At 37.5% G+C, this 26,211-nt stretch overlaps 2 protein-coding genes across 3 annotated transcripts; one reads left to right on the top strand and one right to left on the bottom strand.

The window, feature by feature from the left end:
- Positions 1–4,078: 4,078 nt before the first annotated feature.
- LOC134817304 (tyrosine-protein kinase BTK-like) lies at positions 4,079–24,600 on the top strand. The gene is made up of 14 exons (XM_063826437.1): positions 4,079–4,266; positions 4,796–4,911; positions 5,162–5,280; positions 5,557–5,683; positions 7,380–7,484; positions 7,791–8,051; positions 8,412–8,489; positions 9,850–9,978; positions 11,693–11,862; positions 12,692–12,810; positions 13,092–13,207; positions 22,245–22,337; positions 22,562–22,675; positions 24,026–24,600. Exons 1-14 carry the CDS (start codon positions 4,143–4,145, stop codon positions 24,185–24,187), a joined length of 1,833 nt encoding a protein of 610 aa, XP_063682507.1. The 5' UTR covers positions 4,079–4,142; the 3' UTR covers positions 24,188–24,600.
- On the bottom strand, positions 13,548–19,366 carry LOC134817305 (uncharacterized). Of its 2 annotated transcripts, XM_063826438.1 has the most exons (9): positions 19,271–19,366; positions 18,803–19,137; positions 18,443–18,587; positions 18,162–18,326; positions 16,771–16,935; positions 16,323–16,484; positions 14,962–16,051; positions 14,719–14,781; positions 13,548–14,518 (listed from the first exon to the last, which is right to left on the bottom strand). In XM_063826438.1, exons 1-7 carry the CDS (start codon positions 19,317–19,319, stop codon positions 15,870–15,872), a joined length of 1,203 nt encoding a protein of 400 aa, XP_063682508.1. In that variant the 5' UTR covers positions 19,320–19,366; the 3' UTR covers positions 13,548–14,518; positions 14,719–14,781; positions 14,962–15,869. The 2 variants fall into 2 exon arrangements, with proteins under 2 accessions (XP_063682508.1, XP_063682509.1); XM_063826439.1 differs by lacking the exon at positions 14,962–16,051.
- Positions 24,601–26,211: the final 1,611 nt, after the last annotated feature.

Here is a 26,211-nt window from a genome sequence, read left to right on the forward strand (position 1 = left end):
GGGATAATCGGGAAAGTGGCACTTAGGGTCACCCCCACCTCCCCAAAAAAACAAATCCACCCTGTCTCGAGGCTTTGATTACTATTTTGGGCTTCCCTTACTCAAACGATATGGGGTGGCCTAACAAATCATCTCCCGTCTACAACATCAAGTGGAATCCCTATTGTGGAGTCCAACATAAGGAACCTGTCTCTGCCACTTTTTGAAAATAGGGAGATTTATTGAGCACATGTAGAATTGATAACTCTAACTGAAACGGATATCTAAGAAAAGCTTGCAGTTCATTAGTACCTCTTTAGAAGAAAGAAAACCCTTTTTTCTTTTACAATTCCAATGACCCACGTGCATGTTCCTTTATTACTTTGCTAAACAGGAAAACTGGAAATCACTTTATCGGACACCGTTATTGAACTGGACCAGTATGTAGGTTAAGCTGATCAATTTTTTAAAGCAAAACCAACTCGAAAAGCACACACTCGTCCATTTTTACTTCAGACAACGGACCTTGTGAATCAAATGTGACCCTTGCAGGTGACTTCACAAAAACTTATTTGGGAGAGTGGCAGAAAACGAAGGAGGAGGGTGGATGTCCAGTTAAGATGACCACATGGGAAGGAGGTCACAGGGTCCATTCGTGGTATCTTGCCGGAGCATTACCTAAGGGCAGGTCAGCGGGGATTTGGTGAGCGCCTATGTATTCTCCCTACGTTGGCTCAGCTATCAATCTTTTCCCTGCCCAAATGACCGAGTGTGCGATGGGATTCCTTTGGCATTTGTTGTTCCACTGAAAGACTACCGCACTCTCTCCACCCGGATGTAGGCTCCTGGAGTCTGGTCAGTTAGGTATGGCAAGTAAAAAGATTACTACGCTACGAAACCTAAGCACGACGTGAGAATAAAACGTAGGGCAGGCTTCCTGTACCACACCCCGCTCTGGTGTTTGACCTGGAAAATGACAACAGGCGAGGAGCTCTCCGCTCAGTCTACAGAGGTCCCGGAGGTCTTTATTACACGGTAGCGTCTTTCAAGAAGAGTATGCGAGACAGTATTCACACCAGTTTTAGGTCCACCAGTGAACTGGGAAAACCGATGAGGATGTGGCAGCTGTTGTAATAAACATCACAAGTACTGCGCCTTGTTCAGTGGTCCATTAGTGGAGGTACACTATGTTGTAATGTTTAAAACATAGTACTACACTATCTTGTGAAGGCTTTGTTTTTAGAAGTTAAATAATACAGTAAAACCCCGATTTACTGCGGCTGTTTTCTTTCTCCCTAACTGTATAATATCGGTGATTCTGGCATCTGGAATTATAGATGATAGATGAGAAGCTATCTGAAATTGGGTTACATTTTTAGCTCACTGTCTTTGGGATCTTCTGGGGTAAAAATCATTATTGTAATTATGATTTTTGCAATTTATTACAAGTCTTGATTTTATTAATATTTTCATAATATTAATTAACATTTTATATATTTTTATAATTAATTGACTTTTTAAAACAAATTTTGTCTATTTTTTAATTGATTATTGTTTTATGTATATTCTGACAAGGTTTTTTATTTAGATGTTGTGTTTATCATGGAGCTCACTACTACATTTTAGTATGGAACATTAATAAGATAAAATTATTTATTCTAATCATAGTATTTTTAATAATGTTAAATCGAAAAATATACGATATTTTAAGTTCATCGTCATCAAATTAACAAACTATCTTTAGCCAGGGCTCCAGGAATCAAGAAATATCATTATGTTACCTAAAGTGAGTGTACCGATGGACTTTGGAAGGCACCTGATAGGATTCCCGACTCACAGCAACCTTAAACTAAACACAAGTGAGGGGAGGTGTGGTACGAGCCAGGTTCAGTGATCCTATCTTCAACAGGCCCCGTCATTGATCACATGACAACCACCCCTTCACATGACCAGTGTGGACATGTTGGGGGCTCAGTAAAGCTGCTGTTCTGCTGATTGTTGATGCAGCTTTACTCTGAACTGCCAGAGGGATAACAGGAACAGTTTCAGGGACATCTACAAGATGGCTAATGTGTTTGAAAATGTCTTGGTTGAGCTGAAAAAGCTGTGCTGAATATTTTACTAAAGGTAGCTGACTCGGTTAAACCCACCATCTTATACTGAACTACTTTATCTATTTGAAGAAGCAGTTTTGTTTATGAGAAGCGGAAGATAAAAGGATTATTTAATCTTACCATCAAGAAGATTGAGATAATGAAGTGGAAACAGGAGTTTTTAGACAGGAAATCTTCAGAATGCAGGACTGATTTTCTACCGAAACTAGACATGGTGAATAGAGCTAGCTGGTTCTGAAGTAAAATGAGTTTAACTGTTTGTGTACCAAACTTCGAACTTAAGCGTTTATCAGAACAGTTTTAAAGTCTAGGTTCCAGGCTTTCTGTTTCTTGTGAGTATCTTCTGGGAAACTCTAATCTTTTCCTCTGTAAAAAGTCTGATGCAGATTTGTTTAGAACCGTTTTATTTGATGTTTTGGTTGAACTTCCAGATGAGAGAATAAGATGGACTTTTGAGCTTCTTCGCAAAAGTTCCAAAAAGAGAACTGAGTTGGCTCATAGTTCTGATGAATTAAGTGGATCCAGCTCAACAACAGTATCTAGATGTAACATTATACCCAACTTGTACCATGATATGGATATGAACATGTCATTTAATCAGTTGTTGGACTGGCTGTCTGTGTCTGAAGATGTTACCAGTTTGTTGATGGCTATAGAAGCTGTGTGGACATGGAGCTTGTACCGGTACAATAATCGGAGTAATAAAAATGATAATAGTTATGGTATTGACGTTTCTGTGTTGTCAGCTAAATTAACAGACCTAGTAGAGAAGCGAGGCTGGTTTCTTTTACCGTCCTACTTCATTCACTATAATTTAGGTCTAATGAGTAACAAAGGCCGGTATATGGAGTATAACTTGGAACAATTCTGCATTCCTAATAAACAAGATACCTCACACGCTACCATAATTCCCTGTATTGACCCGTGTTTTGAACCACTAAGTTTACTCTCAGGAGACTCCAAGCTGATCTACCACTTCCAACACCCGTCAGTAACATCTTGTAGTCTACATGGTAAATGTGGGTTTATTCTAAAAACAGTACCCAGTGAAGCTACATTGTGGACCTTGAGACTGTGTACTGATAAAGAAGATTACCTGGGTGAAACAGTGCACTTTCATGATGAGATTAGAGCAGAAAAAATGCATGTTTATATTATTGACGATGAAGATAGCGAACTATTTCCACCATTATCTTGGTTAGGTTGGCTTCATGTTAAAGATGCTCATCAAGAAAGAGACAGCTGGGAGGGGGACTTTATTTCACCTTTTAATATTTACACCATACGAGTTATGTATAGTAAGTGATAGTAAATGCTTGTGACCTCATTGTTTGTTTGTTTGTTTTTACAAGAAACGATTTTGTCTAGTAGAAAACTGACATTTTACTTTTTCACTGCATTGAGGTGATCCCTACAGTATAGAGGACGGTTTTATTGTATTTTACTACTCAGCTATTGAACTACCAAGTGTTTTGATGCGAAACTTAATTCATTGTGTTTGACAAGAATTAAGTTTCTTTTGTAATTTCCCGATCCGTGATGCCATATTTTATCATATTCCATACAACCTGGGGACCCCAGTCTTTACTGTTTATAAACATAACATGTAGATATGGCGAAGTGACAGGCCGAGGCCCCGCCCAGTTATAATTGTTAATTCCATATCGAATTTGAAAATCGTGTATATTTCTATGTGACCATATGTTTATCGTTTATGCAATCTGACACGGTTACGTGCAAAATAGTATAATACCTTAATACTAACTCGAAATAATATGCTATCAATTAGTGCCTAGGGCTATACGTGCATGGTGAAATTAACAATTTACTTGATCGGTTCAGCAGGCCACTAATAATTTAATTCAGAATATCTCGCAAAATAACTTCGGCACGCGCAGGATAGTCATTATATAATAATGCTCCTTCATCTGTGATAGCTAGGAAAAAAGGGATTTCTTGTTTTTCTTAACCACCATTTTCTTCACAGATGGATTCAAATTTAAATATTATGAAACAAGAAAATGGTTGATGTTTTAAAAACTGACTACAATGGTAGAAATACTTCTGCACGCAGTGATGACCAAACGGTCAAGGGGTCAATCAAAATTCGGGAGAATGAACTTCAAGAAGCGTCTGTTTATTTTGACTAGTGAATCTGTAAAGTACAATTCAGGTAATGATCTGTTAGTATAGTGGATGAGTTACATAGTGGATAGAATTGCAATTGTTTGGTTACAAATGATGACTTACATTGGCATTAGTCTACTGTGAAGTGTGTAGTAATTGTTTAGATCTTAAATTTTATAAGAAACTATTGATGTTTTTAAAACTTTTAAGCAGGGTAGAATTTGTTAGGTGGGTTTCCATAATTTTCTGTTGGAAATTAAAGTTTTTGATCTCTACTATTTATTGTTCATAAAATGCTCATTGTAGCCAGTTGTTTTTAAAGATTTTCATCATCAATACAGTGAATTTCACGTCCTAAGTGCATATAGGGCCCGATGTAATTGCTATGACCAGTTTACTGGTCAACTGGTGTTTCGGTGTCCCTAATTTTGTTCACACTCGGTCACTTGTCAAGGCATGTAAGGTCATTCGGCAATATTTTCTTTGAAATAAAATGATGTATTTGTGTAACAATTTGAAAGTTTATTGATTTAAAAAAAAAACCTATCTATACAGGCAAATACTTTGAATTTCAGGCAAAGATTTAGATAACACCGGAACAGTAAAGGGAGAGATAAAGCTCTCAAAGATTCAGATAGTGGAAGATGTTTCCGGGGGATCTCTTAGCGGGCAGAATGGTTTCCCATTTCAGGTTTAGTTTTAAACTAATTACAACACTACAAATCTATTACATTTATTGAGAATTATGTAATGTAACGCGATGGAAGTATTTTAAGCGGGCATATCCTGTCCAAACCCAGGATACATGACATAAAATATTCGTTTTCACTTGTTTGCATGAAAAGCATTAATAATCATAATCAGTGATTTCATGATTTGAATCTAAAACAATACACATCGATAGATCAAGATCTACATTAAAACGTTTTATTACATTACAGATAGTATACAACGAAACAAATAATCCTGCAAATGCTGTAAGATTGTATGTGATAGCCGGTTTAAAGAAAGATAAAGAAGAATGGGTTTCAAAACTTCGGATACTTATTGCCCAAAATATGTAAGTTTTGACCTTTAACGCTAACATAGATATATTTTTAATCAGTTCACAGACAATAAGTGCTTTTAATAATGAATATTGCTTGAATAAATCACTCTCTTGCTTGAACCATTTAACCCAAGTATAGCATGTTGCTTATTTAATCGAAACGTAACACATTATCCATCAATAGACACTAGACAGACTAGATGATTGATTAGATAAATAAAGGGCAATCTTCGTAAATTTGTGTTATTCTTACTCCAACACGACTACTTGAACAAACATGTTATTCAGGGCTATAGAAGCATCATATCACCCTGGAATATTCGAGAAAGCAGGTTCATTTTTAAAGTGGAGTTGTTGTGGAGCACTAGCTGTAGAGAGTAAAGGGTGCAAAAACTCATACTTTCATAAAGACGAGGTGAGCAGCAATCTATAAAGTAAAGTTAATTAAGTGTAGTAATTAATGATTTTAGGCTGAAGTAGTTATAGCCTGAAGTCTGAACTAATTTCAGATTTCACTAGTTCTGTGCTTGAAGTACTGTTTTCCGTTTTGTCGTTTTACATCGGTTTCTTAAATGTTCAAATATTTTATTGTTTCTTAAAGTTCAGATTTTCGTAATCACGAACGTACCTATTAATAGTACAAAAGTGATGTTGTAATTAAGTTAACATAATGATGTTTTAGAAAAGGAAATATTATGATGTGAGTATGTAAGATTCAGCTTATTTCTATCTTCTAACAACTAGTTACACATTCTACCAGAGAACTTTCAGCAGTTTTAACACACGTTTGTCGGGTTAGGCTAGATAAATTATCTCCCCATTTGTAGGCTACTTGTGGGGTTGGTGACGCACACAACGTGCACCACCTCCTCCATGTAGTCAGCTCTATTATAAGCAAAACGGTCCGTTCTATTACAAGCACGGTACTGGCACTGACACATTAATTTCAAACTTATTACCACTTTACTGCTTGACTCTACTAGCCGGCCCAACATGGCTACTTTTCGCAACTTTTCTTCTTTCATCTTTTCATGTTGACGGCTAGCACACTGCCCATAACTTTCGCAGTCTTCTTTTTTAACAATTTAGTCCAGACTGACATGACAAGAAGGAGCACTTCTGATATGTTGGATAATAACACATATGTAATATCAGCTGCACCAACACGTATACTCCCTCTCTCCGCCATACTCTAACCACTACCCATATTATACACGTAACAGTAACTAGTGTGAACTACATACTCTACAAGGGTAGAGAGAGAGAGAGAGAGAGAGAGAGAGAGAGAGAGAGAGAGAGAGAGAGAGAGAGAGAGAGAGAGAGAGAGAGAGAGAGAGAGAGAGAGAGAGAGAGAGAGAGAGAGAGAGAGAGAGAGAGAGAGAGAGAGAGAGAGAGAGAGAGAGAGGAGAGAGAGAGAGAGAGAGAGAGAGAGAGAGAGAGAGAGAGAGAGAGAGAGAGAGAGAGAGAGAGAGAGAGAGAGAGAGAGAGAGAGAGAGAGAGAGAGAGAGAGAGAGAGAGAGAGAGAGAGAGAGAGAGAGAGAGAGAGAGAGAGAGAGAGAGAGAGAGAGAGAGAGAGAGAGAGAGAGAGAGAGAGAGAGAGAGAGAGAGAGAGAGAGAGAGAGAGAGAGAGAGAGAGAGAGAGAGAGAGAGAGAGAGAGAGAGAGAGAGAGAGAGAGAGAGAGAGAGAGAGAGAGACCCTAGATAGCGACAAAAACACCACATCTCTCTAGGGATTTGATTTGATGATAGGTTTCCCTATCTTGCTGATTCGTTGTGTCTAATGATATTGGGCAGGATTATTTAGAGGTTGACAGCTGCTGCTTTAGTTAAGCTTCTATTCGGAGTCCTGTGCGCGGCTGTGTGCAGTGTGCAGTGCACAGTGTGCACTGACATATCAAAATGGTGACATTTTACAATTTACATGATGACATAATATTCTTTTATCTTTTTTGGCACACTTTTTTCGGCACTTTTTATCTTCTGAGTGATGACACGCTCTTCCATTGACCTTATTAGCAGTGGCACTTAATACCACAAACAGCAATTAACATTACCTCATATTGTAACAAACAATATCCAACAACATGACCTCACAATAAACACTGTACCAGGTGGACCGAAGAAAAGCACTGATTCCCAAACCGAGCTCGTTTACAGTGGTGGCAGTGTGGGATCTCACAGCACAGCAAGCCTCTACTGACCTCAACCTCACTAGGGTAAGCAAGCCTCTAACCTCACCATGGTAAGCAAGCCTCTACTGACCTCAACCTCACTAGGGTACGTATTTTCGGGTTTTTTTAAATTAAAAAAGAGACGCTGGGACCAGGGTGTTTACATTAACTAATTAATTAATTAATCTTGTCTAGTCTAGGAAATGTAAACTAAAATGTTATGAAATGTTGTTAAATATTTAAGTCTGCTTCGGTCTTCATACAACATAACCTTGGGACCGTGTAAATAAAAAGTAAAGCTAATCTGTACTTCTCAATTTACCTTACTAAATTAATTAACTAAATTGTCAGGGTGAGAAACTGGAAGTGTTAGACTCAGTAACAGATCAACACTGGTGGCGCGCACGTAACGCACACGGACAAGTCGGGATGATCCCCGAGAGTTATGTCCGTAAAGATGGAGTTGAAGTACGGGAGTGGTTCCACAACATTGAGTCCCGGCCCCAAGTTGAGGATTTGTTGAAGGAGCACGGCAAGGATTGTGCGTTTTTAGTGCGGCCGAGTGCGCGAGGAAAAGTCAAGTACAGCATCTCAATATTCTATATGGGACAGGTTAGCATATAACGAGTTTATAAACATTGTAATGTAATGTTCATGTTAGTGGTAGAGTATCTTATAAATCTTGATATTTCTGGTGCAGTTTTACGATACACTTAGTCGAATGTGGACAGTGAGAAGATGGAGAAAATGTATGAAAACTGTTTTCGGAAAGTATAATCAATCATGTATACTATACAGTATACATGAGTTTACATGAGTTGATATGAGTATACATGAGTATACATGAGTAATCATGCAGCCAGTGTGAAGAGTATTGTATAACTGATTCTAACAGAATATATTATCCATACGTCAGACATGTTTCTTATCTTTCGACGATAATAACATTTTATAATATGCTTTTGTTTCCAGGTTAAACACTACCACATCCAGCAAGCTGACGGCTTTTACTGGGTGAACGAGAAAAACAAGTTCCGATCTGTGGACGAGGTGTGTTTTTGTTAAAAATTTGGAAATTAATAGCGAGATTTTGGAAAAAAATATAATTTTGTCTATTCTTTCATTCAAATTTCTGATTGTTCCTGAATAGACTCAGTGAAGACAGATTCTAATGGAAATAAATATAAATAGATAATTATAAAAAATAATTATAAATATTAAAATAATAATAAATATTTGTCTATTCTAGAGCTTGTTTAAAGAAACCCTTAACATCTCATTGTCTGATTAACAATATCTAAAGATAGCACTGTTAGAATATGACACAACAATATGTTTAATAATACTTGTTCTAGTGTTCTACTGCTCTATATCATAGTTTGTAACAGCACATATTAGTATGTACCATGACACAAGATATAAGTCACTTCCTGTTTACAGACCACACTTCTTCTTTGTTTAACACTTCTCATTTCCGTCCCGTACCCTGTTTAACACAATCTACCGGGCTGTAACTTGATATGAAGTGTGCTCTGTTGCTGGCAGAAGTGTGTTGTTGGCAGCACCAGCCACCAATAGCTCCTTTATAATTGTTGGTAGCACCAATATCGTGTACCTAGCTCCTTTATAATTGTGTTATGTAGCTTCGTGATAATTCAATATTGGGGGCCAATTGTTGTGGAGTGGGAGGGCTGTGATCTGTGTAGCCATTGTTGAATTGTTAAACAATTGGTGTATTTCTCCGTAGATGTTAAGAGGCAGTAAAACTAGCGGGATGCGATGAATGGGGACTTGTCACCTCATGACAACATTAAATATATTGGCTTTGTTACATCAAATTCTTCTTCAAATTATTCAAAACTATAAGTATAAGAGTTGTCAAATGTTCACCCAGCTCCAGCCATCCTAAAGTCAAAACCAAACGCTGTTTGAAAATATATGCAATGTAATGTAACTTTAAGTTCCACGACTTTCAAACTTTAAACATCACTCTCAAAGCATACCGCCAGTCCGCCATATGTAGTGTACCAGGCCATAATATGTTTCATATTATGTACAATGTAAATTTATTGTGTATGATTGAATGTCAGTGTATTGTGATTTGTGTAATAATATAATAGTACAATGTACTGTGTGTATCCTAGTGTATTATATACTGGAGTGAAATACAACTGTGAGCAGGTATTTACCCATGATGTTGGCAGTTGGAGTGAAATTTAAGTCATTTCATCATTGAAAATTGGAATATGATCGTTGTAAGCATTCCAATTCTCCATGAGTAGTATCAAGTTCTTTCTTTAGTAGGACATTGAGTCATCCGATCACTCATTACATCCATTGAAAATACTTTAAAAATTCTCTACATCATTCAAAACTTCTTCTCCATTTCTGACAGTCCCCCCTTTTCCAGCTGTTAGACTACCACAGTATGAACTGTGCCGGAATGGTATGCAGACCCCGACACCCTGTACTAAAGGACAGCAAGCCTGCTCCCATACTGGGCAACCAGTTCGGAAACTGGCTCATCGACCCAAAAGAGGTAATGTTTTATACCCCCCCCCCTCCCCCGGGGGAAGTTACTAGTTTCTCTATTATATCATGGATCAGTATAACATTGTTTAAATTCTTCGTGGCTATTTGTGAAATTATTAGCGAACTTGTAGCCGACATCCTAGCTCTGTTTCCGAAGTGTACGTGGTTATTCATGTTATATTGGTGGTTTATTTATTTAATTGTCAACAAACTGTACGTGGTTTCTTGTAAAGAACACTGACAGTTTGGCAAAATTATCCGCTGTTTAGGCTTAGAATACCACGCACAATTACAACTGTTAACATTCTACAATAAACACCTCATTATATAGAACTACGTGGCTTTTGCGGAATGTTTTTCTAGCTAAGCGACTATATTGGATAACTATTAAGTAAAGCGGAACCAATTACATAACCAATTACAATGAATTACATAACAATAAACACCTGTCAGGCGTCAGCTCATATAATTTCTAATCTGATATCTTACTCTGCTTGCACGCTGGACAATATAAAATAAACATTCCTAGCGACAGATAACGGAAATTCTAAACCTACAATTTAAAGAATTCCCTTATTTTAATTTAATCTAATTCTAAGAATAACAATTTGTAAGCTATGATCACCAACACTATGCTAAATGTAAGAGTTATGTTTCTAGGGACGGTTAAATGGCAGATTATATATGGGGCTCCTCGCGGTTCTGATTATCTAGCCACGGTCAACACACCTTTACTGTATATCATGTTTATCTGGTACACTATTATATATATAACTACTGTTGGAACTCAGGAATCACGGTACATCAGTTTCATTAGTATAGTATATTATATATATAACGTAACATGTGTACTGACTTTTGCCCCCCTCCCCCTGTATGTACAATGAAACTCATTAGTAGCGAATAAACAAGACTCACTTTGATTGCCAAAGTTAGCGCCCAATTAACAAGGCCAACTAGCTGTTAACCTCACACAAAACACACATAATGCTATGCTCGAGGTTACTACCCACAAGCTCACAAGGAGTCTATATATAGAACACTCATGATCTGTTACTAAACATTGAACGGGTATCTTCCTCTACACTAAGTGGCTGCGAAAGTCGAAACCCACAATTATCGAGCTCTCCCTTATACTTATTGTATCATTCGACTAGTGATTTGGAACACCAAACACGGGGAGGTTCATTATTTCTGTCCAGTGTCCAGCCTTGGAAATCATGACACACAAAATAAAAACAATCTAATAGTCTAAAAACCAGGCAACTCAGTGTATTGGACCAGCAAAAGTAAGTTTTATCTGATAACACAGAACTGTGTCCTTGATACTCTGACCTCTCTCATTTGGTGTTTAGCTATCTTTGGTATCTAAGTTTCTTTTTGGTGGCTGATTGATCTCGTCTCAGAGACTGTGTATAGATCCCGATAATGTTACAGCTTATAAAAACTGTTATAGTTGGAGTATTGCTGGATATCCAACATGAACTTTAAATTCCTAACGCCATTGCTTCTCACGAACAATGAGGGCTACACCACATCTCCAGCATTTTTCAGCACATTCTAGTTCTCTATATTATCTGGGACAAACTCTTTCTTCTTTCTTCCATGGCACACTAAACTGCACTAAAAATAAGCTTGTAAATCCTCTTTGCATGGTCCTACAAATTATTTAAAGTTCAGGGTAAAATTCCGCAAATATTTCACCCCAAATACCTTCCCAGGTTATCTTTGGTGATGAGATAGGGAACGGCCAGTTCGGTGTGGTCTTCAAGGGAAAGTGGAGGAACTACGATGTGGCTATTAAGACCATGAAGGAGGGATGTATGAACGAGGACGATTTCTATGATGAGGCTAAGATCATGATGAGGTTTAATCATCCCAATTTGTTGAGGTGAGGGAATCCGCTCAGATTATCTACTATCAGATTATTTTTAGTGTTTGTCACGATTTTGCCCTCTGGTGTGTCCATTCTATTGAAAACTGCTGATATAACAATCGTTTAAAATACACCCAAGTTGAAAGTATACCGGCAAATTTTGAAACGCCACTGCCGGTACTTATAAGTTTAAAACTTAAAACTGTACTTAACAGTTTAAAATTAAAGCAATACTTAACAGTTTACACTTTTTAACACAATATAATATAATATTGAATCGACTTTATAGTTTATGGCCTTATTTAAAAAAATGTGAGCTGCATGATATGACTTAAAAGTGGCACGTAGTTTTGCATAACTACAATTACATAACTACATAACTCTGTTAGTGCTATTTAGCAAATATTTTTGGCCACATACTGAGCCTAATAACAGGTGTTATCCCTGGCCTGGTCTGCAAAATCCATTTCGTATTGCACAGATCTAAAAACACTTAGTCAGTATTACATATTGACTAATTGGATTTGCTTAGTTGGCCGCCACCCATGGCAAAACATATCAACAATTAGCTAATGTTAGTTACAGCAAAATGTACACGCCCATTAGTGTTTGACTTAAATTGTGGGAATTTCTAATTTGAAGCTAAAATTGTTCCATATTTTTGCTAGACAATTCTTGGACAATCCGTAGACAACCATCTTAAATTTGATTAACTGAATCACTTTATTTAGTCACATTATTTATTCGTTACATTTACTATCTGATAGCATTTTAAAAGTGAGAAATCGTGCTAGTGTTGTTCGATAAATACGATCTGATTATTTCAATTTCAATTTTTAAATAGGTTCCACGGAATCATCAACCACAAAGGTCAAGTCGCTATCCTAACAGAGTTCATGTCTTTTGGAGACTTGTTCAAATACCTACAGAAGCATCCTGCCTTACCCGGGCAAACTGCTATAGGTTGGTTATTTAAGTGTAGTTACACTCAATGTTTAGAGTCGAGAAGTTGAGTACTTTACAATTAACCATTTCCTACCATTACTGTTATTTAGTGTCAATATATTTCCATGTATTTATAACTTTAGTCTTCGGATCCTGAGTCAGTATTTTCCAGAACGAATATATTTCAATACTTAAATGTAAGTTACATTTTAGTTTTACTTTTGCATAATATATGCTCTACAGTCCGCCAACAATCTAACGTATAACGTGCAATGTAAATTATTATCTCGTTATTTCAGTGATAGACATGTGCAGACAGATAGCTTCAGCAATGAAGTACCTTGAAGACAGCAGGTTTATACACAGGGATTTAGCTGCAAGAAACTGTTTAGTGGGGCACCAGCGAGTTATCAAGGTACGTGGTTAAAAAAATTTAGTACAAATTTAAATTTTATTATTTTTAAATTTTTTCTATTGTTTTATTAGTAATGTATTGATATTTTTCTCAAGCACTACTATGCAGCTATTAATTAACTAAACGTGACGAAAATTGGCCTGTGTCCTGTAACTCCACGAAAGTGTAACTTAACATAGAACTGATTTTTGTAAATTTTTGAAAGAACCCTCCTTAAAGTATAGTGACGAATTCCTTAAAGATGTTTGTGACACTTATAGTACAGCAGCACACCTTATAGATCAACTTTATAGTAGATCTGATTTTGATGCATAGAACTTTACAAAGCAAAAACGCATTTATCCAACTCTAAGTTTCATGTATGAATAATCAATCAATCATCAGGGACACAAATCACAAAACTAAAGTGAATATATTATATCATGTATACTGCATAGTCGTGAAAATAAAAGCTGAAACTGTATAACATAAAACGGACTACTGAAAAGATTTCATAAAATTTAATTCCTGCCTGCTCATAAAATCTATATTGTATCTTTAAATCACAACCATTTAAATATAAGTAATAGCGTCTATTCTTTGACCATTTTCTCAAGAATTGCCATACTCGCCTCTAGTTCAGGGATAGACTTTAGGCACCTATCAGTATCCAAAACCAATCGTTGAAGCAGCAGATCTTTCTCGAACAGTTCCTTTCTGGAGGATTCCCTGACATTGATACAGTTAGCGTTCAGTTTCAGTAGCTGTTCTCTTGCTGCCTGAACTTTATTTTCCCAAGTCTTCTTCTGGAACTTCAGTTTAGCAAGAATGTTGTCCACTTTGTTCATCTCAGTTTCATAGATCTTCTTCACCTCCTCTCGTTCGTTTGTGTTATGCTCCACTTCCTTCTCAAGCTCCTGGATCTGGAGTCTGTGTACCTCCACTGGGTCACACTTCTTCTCAATGTTCACTTTCCTTGTGCACAGTTTAGCTTCTTGGAACTGCAACTTCTGTTTGGAGCGTCTCTGAACGTCGTAATCCTCCTCCTGACTCTTCCTCTTGAGCGTATGTTCCTCATTGAGGCTGGTAACGGTGGTTTCCAGGGTCTTGTTCTTCTCACTTAAAGCTGCTGTTTCCTCCTTTAAAGATTCCAGGTCCAGCTGTAGCTTCTCGATCTCAGCCTCAGCTACTCGTTTTTCTTCGTTCGTTTTGGTTCTGGTATCCTCGGTTTCTCGGTCGATAGCTCTCTTCTGTAGTCTGAGCGTTTCGTGAGTTGCTTTCAGTTGGTCAAGTTCACAAGACATGTTCATGTTGGTGCGATTAAAGTGGTACCTACAGAATAAAGGGTTAGTCGTCCAAATGACTTATCAATCTGAAGTTTATGAAAGTTCAAAAAATAATTGGCTGAAAGCTAGTCGATGCAAATTAAGTCACAAATACAGAATACAGAGAATAAAACTGTTCTAGTTCTTTAAGAAACATACTGAAACGGATTATGTGTTTAAGGTTTCTAACCAAATATTTATACTTACGAAAATTAATTGATTCATTAAGGGTAGTCATCTTACCCCCATCCGTAGCTTCCTATCTTTCACCTGCAATTAATTCCTTGATTAGAATAAAAGCATTATTTTTCAATCCCATTTAATTTTCTGATATCAGTTCCGGAAATCATTAATTTAATATCATGAGATATAGTTCTCATTAGATAATTTAATTGATTGAATTCTACTAAAAAATGGTTAATTAACTATTTTACTAAATATTTAATTAACCTCTTGAGCTGAGAAAGCGAAGGAACCAGTAGAGTTATTGGCCATGATAATCACCAGACAGTTGGATAAAAAGTGAGATGGAGACTGTTTGAAGATGCAACAATTCGTTGAGTAGCCTCCAGCTGTGATCACCATTAGAAAAGAATGTAGAACTATATTAACCTGGTTATATTACCTGCCGTGATTAATACAGACCTGTGTTTAGTCACGTGACCCGTTTTATGAAGTTAGTTTCAGGAGGGTGTTACACTTGATAATACGACATCTAAATATTGACAGTTTTCTCGAGTGAGAACTGTCATCATGAACCGTCACAAACTTGTCATTTTAGCATGATACTACATTTTTGTTGTGATCCCCGATGAATTGTAAGATATGCCTACTAATTGTAAGATACGCCTACTATAAGAGTTTAAGCGTTTATGCCCCTACACCAAATCTGTCCAGCCCAAATGACTTCACAGGAATGCAAATGCCAGTGACCATCTCATGCAAGATTTTCACTCCAACAATTTCTTTACTGTGTACTAGAATCCTTGTTGGACGAACAGATCATAAAGATTGAGATGGTGCTGACTGCATTTAACAGCTGCAGCAGTTCTTACTACCAATACTAACCTAAAACGTAAAATGTTAATTGTAAGACGGACTGATCATATGTTATCACTAGATCATATCAAATTTTCCATGATCCAAAGTTTACTGAAAATGTAAGATAAATATTAAATAACACACTGTTAATTTGTGTGAAAATCATATCCCTACAATATGATTTTCACACAAAACACGTTTTTCTTTCTCTTAAATTGTAAAATATAACCATGGTTTATTGATGGTTATACAAAAATTATAATGGTCTTTTGATCGTTACCACTCGTAAGAATGTGAAAACTAAAATCTTTAATTTTCTAACTTGTTTTTCTACAGTTTGGTTCGGGTTGTAGTGATCCGTCACTGCATGTTGCAGTTTTATCCCCCATGTTGACATATTTCCGATCACATTTGAACTCCACTGATTGGCCGTGTTCTATCGGCAGTGAGAAATCTTTTACGACGTTATCCCAAACTGAACCCAGGTTGGAACACGGGACTGGAATTTGGGGTTTTCGTCAGAATGTAACGAATAAGTTTGGTTGAATTACGGTACTTATAAGCTAGTTCAAAATAATTAAAACGCTACAAACGATTATCTGTAGTCTTTGTGTCTTTATTTGAACGGACATTTATTAGACGCTGGGGGTCCTAGCTTGCATTTTAATGTCCGTTCATAATTATGCCCGTTCACGCAATGTCCGGATAGGACTAATAATGTCCGATAAGGTAATTTCTGATTACAAGTACAAGAGAAGAACTGAACTTACAAGCACAATCACTTTCTTTTTTCCCTTCTCCAGCTGCAACTCCTTTTCCTTCTGGACAGGCTGTACAAGATGGACTTGTATTTCCAGCAACACTCCACGTATCTTCTGGACATTCCACACAGCCGATACTCTGATGAAGGAATTGTCCAGCATCACATGGCTCTGAAAAGAATAATAATAATAATAATAAATTGAATTATAAACACTGCTTTTAAGTTGAAAAACTTTTACTCAGCTGTGTGAGAATAACTACAAAAGAACAAACTGAGATAAGTGCAACAAAAACTCTATCCTACATTAACAGCCTTCCCGGCAATACACGATATAATAATATAACTCAGTAACCTAGAGTGGTAAGAATGGTAATCATAATCTTGAAAATCGTAATTTACAACTTCTAGCGTTTGCACTTCACAACTAAAAGTCCAAAGAGAAGAACTGAACTTACCCCAAGCACAATCACTTTCCTTTCTCCCTTCTCCAGCTGCCACCACTTTCCCTGAAGGACATATCTGGCAAGTAGCTGCGTTATTTCCATCCGAGCTCCACTGATTATCCGGGCAGTTGACACAACCGTCAACCTGGTCAAGACGTTGTCCTGCAGCACATGATTCTGAAAATAGCAGATATTAACCTTATCTACTAATGTAACAATTTCAATCTACAAAGTTGACTGTAGAGTTGATTGTTGATGAACTGTGTTGTTATTACTTATTTAAACAGAGTCTAACTCACTCCATGTGCAGTCATTTAAATGTTTTCCCTGCCCAGCTGCAACACCTTTTCCTTCTGGACAGTCTGTACAAGATGGACTTGTATTTCCAGCAACACTCCACGTATCTTCTGGACATTCCACACAGCCGATACTCTGTTGAAGGAATTGTCCAGCATCACACGGCTCTGAAAAGAAGGAAGATAACCATTGTTCATTGTCTTAAAAATCGTAATTAACAACGTCTAGCGTTTGCACTTCACAACTAAAGGTCCAAAGAGAAGAACTGAACTTACCCCAAGCACAATCACTTTCCTTGCTCCCTTCTCCAGCTGCCACCTTTTTCCCTGAAGGACATATCTGGCAAGTAGCCGCGTTATTTCCATCAGAGCTCCACTGATTATCCGGGCAGTTTACACAACCGTCAACCTGATCAAGACGTTGTCCTGCAGCACATAATTCTGAAAATAGCAGATATTAACCTTCTTTACTAATGTAACAAATAACAATTTCGATTTAAAAATTTGGCATTTGATTGTTGATGAACTGTTTTGTTATAACAGAGTCTAACTCACTCCATGTACAGTCATTTAAATGTTTTCCCTGCCCGACTGCAACACCTTTTCCTTCTGGACAGTCTGTACAAGATGGACTTTTATTTCCAGCAACACTCCACGTATCTTCCGGACATTCCACACAGCCGATACTCTGTTGAAGGAATTGTCCAGCATCACACGGCTCTGAAAAGAAGGAAGGTAACCATTGTTCATTATCTTGAAAATCGTAATTTACAACTTCTAGCGTTTGCACTTCACAACTAAAAGTACAAAGAGAAGAACTGAACTTACCCCAAGTACAATCACTTTCCTTTCTCCCTTCTCCAGCTGCCACCCCTTTCCCTGAAGGACATATCTGGCAAGTAGCCGCGTTATTTCCATCCGAGCTCCACTGATTATCCGGGCAGTTTACACAACCTTCAATCTGGTCAAGACGTTGTCCTGCAGCACATGATTCTGAAAATAGAAGATATTAACCTTCTTTACTAATGTAACAAATAACAATTTCGATCTACAAAGTTGACAGTTGATTGTTGATGAACTGTTTTGTTATAACAGAGTCTAACTCACTCCATGTGCAGTCATTTAAATGTTTTCCCTGCCCAGCTGCAACACCTTTTCCTTCTGGACAGTCTGTACAAGATGGACTTTTATTTCCAGCAACACTCCACGTATCTTCCGGACATTCCACACAGCCGTTACTCTGATCAAAACGTTGTCCTGCAGCGCATGATTCTGAAAATAGCAGATATTAGTTACCTTCTTTACTAAGTTTTCTAAATTAATAATAAGGTGTGTTTGAGGTATTAACTGCTCAATGCTATAATATGTAAAACCATTATAACATTTACCTTTACAACTGAGGGTGTAATAGATTCTACTAGCCACAGGTTTATCCCCCTCCAGAATAAAAGAGATTGAATCAATGCTGGCCAGAAACGTATCTTTATCGCCCGTTAATTCAGTATACGGGATCTCAGCTAAAATCTTTAGAGTCTGAAATTAATAGCATTTAAGCACTTTCTTCAATTAAATTAGCTAATATGCATTAGGAAGATCCAATAGGTATAAAATATATCAAACAAATTTTAGTCCTTGGTAATTATCTAATATCTTTCAACCAGTTGAAATGTTAAACTGCTAGAAGCGTTTCTCACTGAAGAAATTAATACAATTATGAACTTTAAAATAAAGCATCCTAACGACCTAACCTGCCCTTCACACGTAACCACTAGCTCGTCATCAGTGAAGCTAACGGTTGTCTCCCATTGAGCATTAACATCACGGTTTGGATAAAACACCTGTTCCACCCACTGAAAATCCCACTCTTCTTTATCTCCTAGAAACACATCATTCTTGATAGCCAAGCTGGCACTTTCCGGATGCAGCCCTATCGTGAGGACTTCTTTAGTGGCCGCTAAAAATACAATATCCCCCTCCCAGCCTTGCGTAAAGACTAAGTTCTTTGTTGAGAGTATGATCAGGTCACATGATGTGTTGAATGTGGTTGGGGTTTTGTGTTCTGCTGACTTGTACTGTAGTGATCCTGCAGAAGGATGGTTATTTTAGTATACACACATCACACATGGTATTTAACAAATTAATATTGTATCGGATTGGTTCAACGTTTTAATTCAAATTGGGCAATACAAGTCAACATGATATTTATAGATGTTTACCTTCTGTGTACAACGCCAACAACATCAGTTGAACAATTACTCGTATCATGCCGTCTTATTGTCGTTGAAATGTAGTTTTGCTTGTTGCTATTTACTGGTTATTATTCAAGATCAAAATATTGAAAGATGGCTATGAAATCGAAGAATATTCTCTGATTTACGAATAACGTGATGCTGTCTTAATACGGAGAGCAAATTACAACAAATGTGGTCGAATAGTTAAGAAAGTGTGAAATCTGCCGCTCACCGCTGACAAACGTTACATAAAAACTATGTTCTCTATACTTCACCCTGGTAAATAAACAGGAAAGTACTGAGAAACTATTAACTCTTTAACTCCATCCAAAAGCGAAGCTTAACAATTCCTAGCTTTATGAGAACAAAGCTAGGAATAGGAACAAAGACTAACAATAAAACTTGTTCTAATTCTGGAGCTACAATGTTCATACTATAACATATGAACAAAAGAGACCTATTGTATTCTACGTCTCTCGCGTCTGATATTCCAGCTGCTTCAAGTCCCTTGCCAAGACGCCCTCATATGAATTATGTAGCATTCCAACGACGCTCACGTGCCATTTATGTGTCATTTAGTCAGTAAGTCTATTAGACAAGTTGCTCTAAAATATGCCGCACAATATCATTGTTCTATCATTGTTCTATTCTGCTTTCCCTGCCAGAAGTGATGGTAACTTAGTCAAATATATACCACCGCTCCAGACCCACTCGCCAGGGAATGCTACATAATTCATACGAGAGCGTCCCGGGGCAGGAGGATCAACAAACAAGTTATTCAGGTTGCAATGGTACCTTTGGTCTAACTTCAATAACCTATAAATAGTAAGTAGTGAATTGAAAATGATGTCAAACACCAACCACCACCGCTCCATAGCAAGCTTCTAAACGGCCACTGGTCGGCTAGTCACTAATGGCCACTTACTAGCCACTTACCTGCTACTTAATTACTGCTCACTTGGCCCGTGGGCACTCCAAATAGCATTGAGCAGTTAACATTGAGCAGTTAATAGCTTTGAACAATGAAGATAACTAATAATATAATAGTTTTCGTCTGGCTCTAGCGTGCAGCAGTGGTCGGTGTTTGACCCATGAGTTTATCTAACTGAAGGCAAAGTAGGGATGACAAAATTACAAAATGGTAAGCTTTACAGCTCCTAATTTGCCTCCTAATGCCTCACGTGTGATTTTTAGTACCAGGTGAGTTCTGAGGCAACCTCTTTAGTGCTATATATAAAAATAGAAGATATAATACATCTTTTCGTTGAAAGTACTGAAGTATGACTATTTCAGATTTTTTGGATAATTTTTCTTTACCGAAAGTATTTATGGGTACTTCAAAGACAGCTCCAATCTCAAACAGATGGTGCAAAGCGATTACCTGCACCTGGTCGTTATGACTTCTTGTGGTACTTTAATTGTTTTTTGTCAGTCAAATTGTTATTTCAGTAGGGATGTACACACAATTTCGCTTTCTGATAGCAGTGATACTTTGACTGGCTGGTTGTTTTTAATAAGTTAACATGATATACCATCAAAATATTACATTCCCATTGAACATTGACATAGCTCATTGATATTTTTTAGCTCTAAAATTTATAGATTTCGCTTATTGATCGACGGTGATCAGATTGGTTTTATTGGGAACTAAAAGCTGGACAAGTTAAAGAAAGATAAAATGTTTGGGACAATCAAAGCCCACACAGCCATCCTAAAACAATGTATGTTGGATCTCGACATAGCAGCTCGATTAGAGAGAAACCTATCAAAACTAACCACGATTCTGGAACTTTACCGTAACAACTCCTGTAACAAATACCAGTGAATACCGTAAAACACTATCGACAGTATCCCCAATTATACAATCACAAATTACACAGTAGTACTGTGCCCCACTTCCTGGGTCACGTACAGACTCAGGAAGTGGGGCAGGTTATATATATCACCACTCACAATACTAATAACATTACACTAAACAAACAATCTTTCAAGCTTCCTACCTATTTCACTGTTTATCAGGTAGAACTCACAGCAATGCTTGTAAACACCTCTTAACTTATACCAAGCGTCTTATTATGCCCAAAAACTGGATCAAACTGGATCAAAACGGAGTAACTTATTCGAATCTGCTTTGGCTCTATTTTCATAGGTTTTAACAATTAACATCTCAGCTTCTCGGCATTTTATAATTCCTCGTCATTCGACCTACCACACTTCCTCCGCCATTTTGTCAAATATTTTCCCGGTATCATCTCCTTGGTAGGCAAAGCATCTTCATGGTAATCTCTTGTGGGCCAACCAAGTGCAGCCTCTCTTAGAAACAAAGTGTAAAACTTGAACCTGGGCCATATTATACTCTTACTAATTCCTCAACGATGCTAACAAAAATCGAAACTAGAACGATATAATCAGAAGATTGTAACTGCAGAACCACTGTTCCATCTTTCCATTTAATGAAACATTCCATGAAACTATCTTACATTCCATGTGGCTTTCTATGTATCTCTGCTCGTCTTTAAGACAGGAGCCGGTAGAAGTGGATGTTGGTCAAAAGAGCAAAATTAAGTTAGTCCTAACAATTTTCAGATTATTTGCTTCTGTAAATTTTGCAACAGCTGCTGCCTGTAATGGCTCGAGTTCGTCACGCATCAGTGTTCGGTAACTTAAAATATGCAGCACTGAATGAGTAATGGAGATTTTAATGGGTTTTAAAAAGAATACTACCAAACTTTGGACCAGTAGTTTTCTACTGTACACATCCGTGTATTTAACATATGCCTCCTGAAATTAAATTATAGTACTGTCAGCTCTACTAATGTAACAGCTTTTGTGTTCCTCTTTATTTACGCTTCGAGTAAAGCCCTTGGGCAAAAGATACGGAGGGTTGACCATCGAACCCTTAATTCACAAATTTGAGAGAGCAACAAATACACATTTTTGTAATATTTTCATGTTTCAGGTGTCAGACTTTGGATTGTCCCGGTTTGTATCCGATGACGAGTATACAGCCTCGGAGGGCGCCAAGTTCCCCATTAAATGGAGTTCACCTGAGGTTTGTTACATATATTTAGTTGAAACTTGATATTAGTGATGTGTTAAACTTGATTTGAACAACGTTTCATAACGTGGGGAGAAATTGAAATATGCCCAAAAAATGTTCTCTACAAATCCCCCTACAAATATTTGCACTATTTATAACTTTTTAGAAGTTGTAACTTTTAATGGGGTAGAATTAAGTGTAAACACTACGGAACAAAACAAATATCCTATTATCAGGTGATAGACTACGGTAAGTACAGTTCCAAATCCGATGTGTGGAGTTATGGAGTGACAATGTGGGAGATACTGTCGGGAGGCCAGGTCCCTTACAGAGAACTCAACAATCAACAGGTTGGTGTTTTATGTTGCTAACTGTGGGGGGGGGGGGGGGGGGAACTCAACAATCAACAGGTTGGTGTTTTATGTTGCTAACTGTGGGGGGGGGGGGGCAGGTTGGTGTTTTATGTTGCTAACTGGGGGGGGGGGGGGGGGCAGGTTGGTGTTTTATGTTGCTAACTGGGGGGGGAGGGGCATGATACTCGTCTCTTAGTCTTGAGATCAGCGTGATTTTTGTGCGTTTGTAATTGAAAGTATTGTTTAGATCCTGCAAAGACCTAACTAAAATATGTTAAGACATTCGACACTGAATTCTGTTACGTCTTACAATTTATAGTAAACTATTCTACACTGAGAATTTTCGATGTGATAAGTAGGTGATCGGAATGTGATAATAGATATTATTAATATAATCATATTATTATAATATATTATATGTAACATTTTAAAAACTTTGATTACGTAACTAAGCTACATAATGAAATACCACTCGATCCTAGTTGTCATAGTTACCTCAGACTTGAAACTTTCATCTCATCATTCTTTGTACCTGTAATATTCGGCAGTATTACACAAGACATTTCCGTTTATTTGCCTCTGATTAAGTTAGCGTAAAAAGGAAGTTAATGTAAAATTTTTGTAGCGAGCTCACATGGTGTCACGTTTCAAAGAGTATTCACCCGACCCTACCGTGCAATCGTGGCAAATGTGGCAAATGTAAATTACAGCCTGCTTTCAGTCTAAATGTTCTTTGAAGAATTAGTCTTATCAATTAACCACTGTCCAAACTTCCGTATTCGGCTTGTTATAGATACTGTGACATTCTTGTCGGTCACTCATAAAGTGAAATGTTATGCCGCCGAATGTCTTGATGATGAAGAGCAACGCGCACACGGTGTGTCTTTTACGCGCATCTGTAGAATAGATGATGGCGAAGGTCCAGCAAAATCCAAGCTGTGCTATTCATTATTTCAAGCAGTGTAGATGAAGGGTACTCCACCGTCGCGTGGATAAGATGGACATCTTGATCCTCCCCATCCCAAATTTCCATTTTCAACACAACCCGATTGAAAATGTTCTGCAATTGCACCAATGGCCATTGCACTTGTGGTGCTCAGCCCTGTAGATTCCGGATTTTACCAATTCTGTGACACTTATGCCAACCTAAGACTGAAGACTGTTCTCCAATGCAGCATAACTGCTTCTCGAACGGAAAAACAGAATAACAGCACGCGCCTCTAAATTATGGGATTCGTAAAATAATCTGTTTTTCGAAATCAGAGCTTTTTGTCAGAGCTTTTTGTCCCAACTGCAAATATAAAAAGCTGGCAGTTACAAGAAATTAACCTTTACCACCTCCCCCAGGTAATCGTACAAATAAGACGTGGAGGAAGACTCTCTCCTCCTCACTACGCCACACCCAAACTCATTGAAATAATGGAACGCTGCTGGCAACACGTGCCGGAGGACCGCATCACTTTCGAGGAAATCGTCGATATTTTGACTGAAGTAAATTTTAATACCTGAAGTCCATTTTAATAGCTGACAGATTTACATTTTTATCAATATCACTGAATGAGTAAATGCTTCATTATTCAGTCGATTAAGCAGAATGATAGACTTTAACCATTGCAAATTAACAAATGATAATAAAAATATCTTTTATTCACCCCTAATTCCTAACTTAACTCCTGGTACACCGACTATCCGAACTAATTTTACCGGATACATTATATTATATGAGTATTTACCTGTGATGATACTTTAATAGTTATTTAGTTATTACAACTCTGTAGTCTTTTAAATCTGTTCCGAATGCAAAAAAATGTCTGTTTTGGATTTGTGATAAGTGTTCTATTAACCGTTATGACTTCTGCTGTGAGTGTATGAATTATTTTTGTATGAATTTTAACTTTGTTTCCAGTTTTATGAATAGTAAACAATCGTGTTTGATTTGTATTGCATCAAATGACCTGGTGCTCTATGCAGGTTTTAGGTATTTGCTCTTGGGATGCAGATTCTCAGTCTTCATCGTGAAGTTCGTGCTAATTATTTCCATGGTACGTATGGAGCTACCAGATTTTTTATAGCTTCTACTACCTAGCAGCTATAGGATGCGGTTATATAATATGTACAATCAGTAACACAACGAAACACGATGTTGTTCGGAAGGAACAACAATAATCGTATGTAAGGGGTCGTTCACATATTGCGTAATCGCTTTTTGAACAATTTGTAACCCCCCTCCCCCCTCCGTAATCAGTTGTACACATAGCTATTGTGTCAAAATTACACTAGCGCAATCATTCGGAAACCCCCTCGGATGATTACGTAATATGCGAACGACGGTTGGAAACGTTGCACATTTGATGACCTAAAAAGTCGGTACTGGGCTTTCTCTTTTGTCTTATAATTTTTTCTGAGATCAAGGATGCTTCTGTGATGAACAAATTTTCCAACAACGGTACACGCACGAGATTCCAACACACACTGAATTCCGGAGCGGCGAACGGAATTCTGAACCTCAAACTCTGCCATTTTGCCATGGAAGTTAATAGATTCTCTTAACAGTTCTCTGTTAACGACATTAGTTGATCGCAACAGATACCACGTTTTGTAAACAAAAAAATGTTCGATAATGGAGGGTGCAAAACTTCATTACACAGATGAAATTTTGTAAATGACAACCGATTATTTGTGGTTTGCACACAAATGGGCAACGGTTTGGAACATTCCTACATCGGTGGTATCGCTGGTATGTAAAAATTTTACCCCGAAATATTTGTGTACTTTGTGTCATATTTATGTACCTTCGTCATTCGTGTACAAAATCAGATGGGGATACTTATTTATGCTGCAGCAGCAGTAGCAAAATGGGTGAGTTATGTGTTCTTCGTGTTACCCATTCATAGTGTAGATAATAACACTGTAACGCGAATAAAAATGAAGGTTTAAGAATGATTGCTGTGTTGTCAATGACATATTTCAAAGCGGAACTGTTTCTGAAACAGAATCACAATGACCGAGACAAATAACAAGCACTTCTAACTCCATTACTCTTACTTAACTTTATGATTAATGATGCCTTCTAGTCATTATAAACCTTGTATTCGCAGCCTTTTGGTCTATTCAAAATGTCTGTTTATTTTTTAGACAGGATTAAAGCGGTTTGTATTATCGATGTGATCACGGTGAACTGAACCGGTTACTTTTAGCAGTAATTTCTTCATATGGCATAACTATAACTCCACCCTCCACAAAGATTGAAAGGAATGCATTAAGGTGAAAGGAGTGGCAGATGGTTCTTTTGTCCCAGAGCCTAGTTCATTTAAAATGCAGAAAAGATATCTTCCAATCCGGCCGCTCCTACCTTCGTATCTAGCGGCCGGCATAAACGGAAACACAGACTGTTGCAAGCCAGTCAGCTTTGTCACAAAATAAACTCCGCGCCTTACGTCTTAGTCGTAAATTGAGACAATCTGCGCGCTGTGTTGCCACGTAGGGACAAAACTTGCCAAAAAGTTACCGGAGAGAATTGTTTCTATTTACGA

This window comes from Bolinopsis microptera, chromosome 6 (assembly GCF_026151205.1).
Source record: "Bolinopsis microptera isolate Bmic1 chromosome 6, MBARI_Bmic_1.0, whole genome shotgun sequence".
Taxonomy (NCBI): Eukaryota; Metazoa; Ctenophora; class Tentaculata; order Lobata; family Bolinopsidae; genus Bolinopsis; species Bolinopsis microptera.